The following is a 3,316-nucleotide window of genomic DNA, read 5'->3' as shown; positions in this document are numbered from 1 at the left end:
CCTGCAGGTGTGTGTGTGTTGTGTTCATGGACACTTCCTGCTGGTGTATGTTGTGTTCATGAACACTTCCTGCAGGTGTGCGTGTTGTGATCATGAACACTTCCTGCAGGTGTGTGTGCGTTGTGTTCATGGACACTTCCTGCAGGTGTGCGTGTTGTGTTCATGGACATTTCCTGCAGGTGTGCATGTTGTGTTCATGGACACTTCCTGCAGGTGTGCGCGTTGTGTTCACGGACACTTCCAGCAGCTGTGTGTGTTGTGTTCATGAACACTTCCTGCAGGTGTGCATGTTGTGATCATGTAGGCTTGATTGATCCATCGTCTCTCTGTGTTTCTGCCTCAGATGAAGGAAACGACAGTGAAACTCCGAGTCCTCCAAACAGCAGCCATCAGCTGAGCTGGACACAAGGACGACAGCTGCTGAGACAGTGAGGACACACAGAAACACACACACACATACCTGTGGATCACCACGAGTCTGAACACATCAAAGGGTCCGAAGGTTGTTTCCCTCCAACGTGTTCTGACCCACGAAATGTTCTCCAGGTGTGTGTGACATCATCAGCAGGTAGACCAATCAGAGGCCAGAAAGCTCAGAGTTTACAGATGACAGTGAACTCAGCACAGGTTTGAGTTTTAGTCTGGTTTTGGTTCTGCTTATTTCTTGTTCTGTAACCATTAAGGTCCAGTCAAACACAATCTGGGTCCAATAGAACCGGGTTGTTTGGGTCCATATTGAAGATTTATTATCTGCTGCGAGACAAAGTCTTAAACACACCCTGACATCCCAGATGTGTGTGTGTGTGTGTGTGTCTCAGTGAATGGAGGATTGTGTGGAACCTACTGCGATCGGGGAGGCTGGTACTGGGAAGAGGGGGCTGGTGGGGGCGGGGGTCCATTCTATGAACAAACACTGGATGTTCCTCAGAACCAACCCAAGGATTAAACTCTGCTCTCGGGTCAGCGGGGTCCGTTTCTCTAGGGTCCAAACTGAAGGTAAGGTTCATATATCTGAGTTTGTTCTGAAACTTCTGCTGATGGACTCTGAGGGTTCTGATGAGGACGGAGTCAGATGTTCTGAGCTGACAGAACACCATCCTGTAGGCTGGTACCACTAAAGTTCTGATGATGTTCTGACCGGTACCAATGTAGTTCTGACATTGTTCTCTAATCCGTATGAAGGTTCTGATGAAGTTCTGACAGTTCCTGATGGTTCTGAATAAAATGGACCTTTGCCAGTCTCTAAGCTCTGGTTCTGTCTAAGGTTCTGTCTCTGTTTGGATCATTGATGTGGATGGTGGTACCGTGTGGTGGTACGCTGTTTTTATTAGAGCGTGTGGGCGGAGACTAAACTCTTAACAGGTAAAAATACACCTGCGGTATGAGATTAGTGGTTCGGATGGTTCTGATGGACCTTTGAAGAGTTCTGAGGGGACCCGGTTCTGTTCCTGTTTACAGTAAACAAATAACAACAAACTCTGTGTGAGGACATTTACCGTCTCCTTCAGGTTATCGGTCCAAACGTCTCTGAGTCGGTTCTGAACCAGAAATGAGCTCAGGAAACAGTGGAGCTGCAGTTTCAGAACCCAGGGTCCAAATCAGTGCTGGGACCAGAACCATGTTTTAGTTTAAAAACTGACTGAACATTTCTGAACGAATGTTTATTTTTAAAGTAAAATCTGAGGTTTTCTCCTTTAATGAAGAGCCGAGAACACGTGTTGGACTTGCACACGGGTCAGAACCACAAACGGGTCCAGACTAACCTCTGACTCGTGTCTCAGGTACCTGCAGGAGGTCGGGTACACAGACACCATTCTGGATGTGAAGTCTCAGCGGGTCAGGGTTCTGCTCGGTCTGACCGGAGGCTCCAGAGACAAACCGTCAGAGAGAAGAACCGAGCCTTTGGTGAACGGAACCGAGCCGTCCTCACTGAAGGACAGCGGCATGGTCAGGTACCGGACCAGACTGAGCACTTTGAACGGTTCTGAAAACAAAGACCGAACCTGTGGACCATGTGTTGCAGTAAACCCGACATGTCGGACTCGGCCACCGTGTTGGAGGCGTTCCGGTTCATCGAGAGCGCCGCCGCGGAGTTCAGTGATGAAGACGAAGACGAGGACAGTGGGACGAAGGACAGAACCATCCTGGACCTGGCTGCTGTAAGACAGAACCGCCACACATTAACGTCTGATGAAAAGTTAATATTTGTGATATTTACAGTGTTGTTCCGAACAGATGGTGAGGAAGAAACCATCCTCCTCCTCCTCTGACCTCAGCGATGACCCGGACACCGAGGAGGCCCTGAAGGGCTTCGACTTCCTGGCCGGTCAGGACGAGCTGGAGGGGCCGCCTGAGACGAAGAGCGGCGAGGACAGTGGAGAGTGGGGTAAGGCAAAGCATGATGGGAAACGTGTGTTTGATTGGCATCAGTCCAGGATTCAGACAGAGTTTAAACGTGCATTTCGGTTTTCTTTATTAAAGATGTGAAAACACGTTCGTCCGGTTCTTTCTGCCACGGCTTTAGATTTTTATAAACTGTCCCCAGAAACACCCATCAGGTGGATCATCTCTGATGTAACATCTGGGTGTACATCAGTACCAAACTAACGGCACACCCGACAGAAAGTTCTGTTCCTGCGGTTTGGTACCAGATCCTTGGGTTTCTTCTGTTCCTTAGCAACAACATCCAGAGTCATGTGATCCGTGTCAGGAAGTTCTCCCACACAGCTGATGACTCAGTTCCTCACAGCTCAGTGCGAACTCACTTTTACATCTACAGACGACTGACAAACTACCAGATAAACTACCGACCACCGGACAAACTGCTGGACAAACCACCGGGCAAATCACCAGAACCACCGGGCAAACCCACACCGCCTCCAGAATTGGCACGGTGCCAACCCATTTGTGACCCGGTTCTCTTGTTCTAACAGCAGCTGTCACTCTGAATGCTGCAGGGTCTGTCTCAGACCTGATGGAGCCGGTCTGGACCAGTTCTGTCTATCTTAGGGTCGATTCATCCATCCATCCAACCATCATCCATCCATCCATCCAAACATCAACCATCATCCAACCATCCATCCATCATCCATCCAACTATCCACTCATCCATCCATCCAACTATCCATTCATCCATCCATCATCCATCCAAACATCAACCATCATCCATCCATCCATCATCCATCCAACTATCCATTCATCCATCCATTCATCCATCCAACTATCCATTCATCCATCCATCATCCAAACATCCATCCATTCAACCATCAATCCATCCATTCAACCATCAATCCATCCATCTATCCATCATCCATCC

General features: G+C 48.9%; 1 protein-coding gene across 1 annotated transcript in view; it reads left to right on the top strand.

Annotated features, from left to right (window-relative positions):
* LOC119422290 (striatin) overlaps positions 1 to 3,316 on the top strand; it is a 24,345-nt gene that overhangs the window by 11,254 nt on the left and 9,775 nt on the right. The window contains exons 4-7 of the mRNA XM_037689614.1: positions 344 to 428; positions 1,782 to 1,952; positions 2,024 to 2,159; positions 2,236 to 2,386. Coding sequence (XP_037545542.1) covers positions 344 to 428; positions 1,782 to 1,952; positions 2,024 to 2,159; positions 2,236 to 2,386 — 543 coding nt within the window. The remainder of the gene's footprint in view (positions 1 to 343; positions 429 to 1,781; positions 1,953 to 2,023; positions 2,160 to 2,235; positions 2,387 to 3,316) is intronic.

Source organism: Nematolebias whitei, chromosome 16 (assembly GCF_014905685.2).
Source record: "Nematolebias whitei isolate Nwh7 chromosome 16, NemWhi1, whole genome shotgun sequence".
Classification (NCBI taxonomy): domain Eukaryota; kingdom Metazoa; phylum Chordata; class Actinopteri; order Cyprinodontiformes; family Rivulidae; genus Nematolebias; species Nematolebias whitei.
Note: the sequence above shows the minus strand (reverse complement) of the source record. Positions and strands in the feature narration are given on the sequence as shown.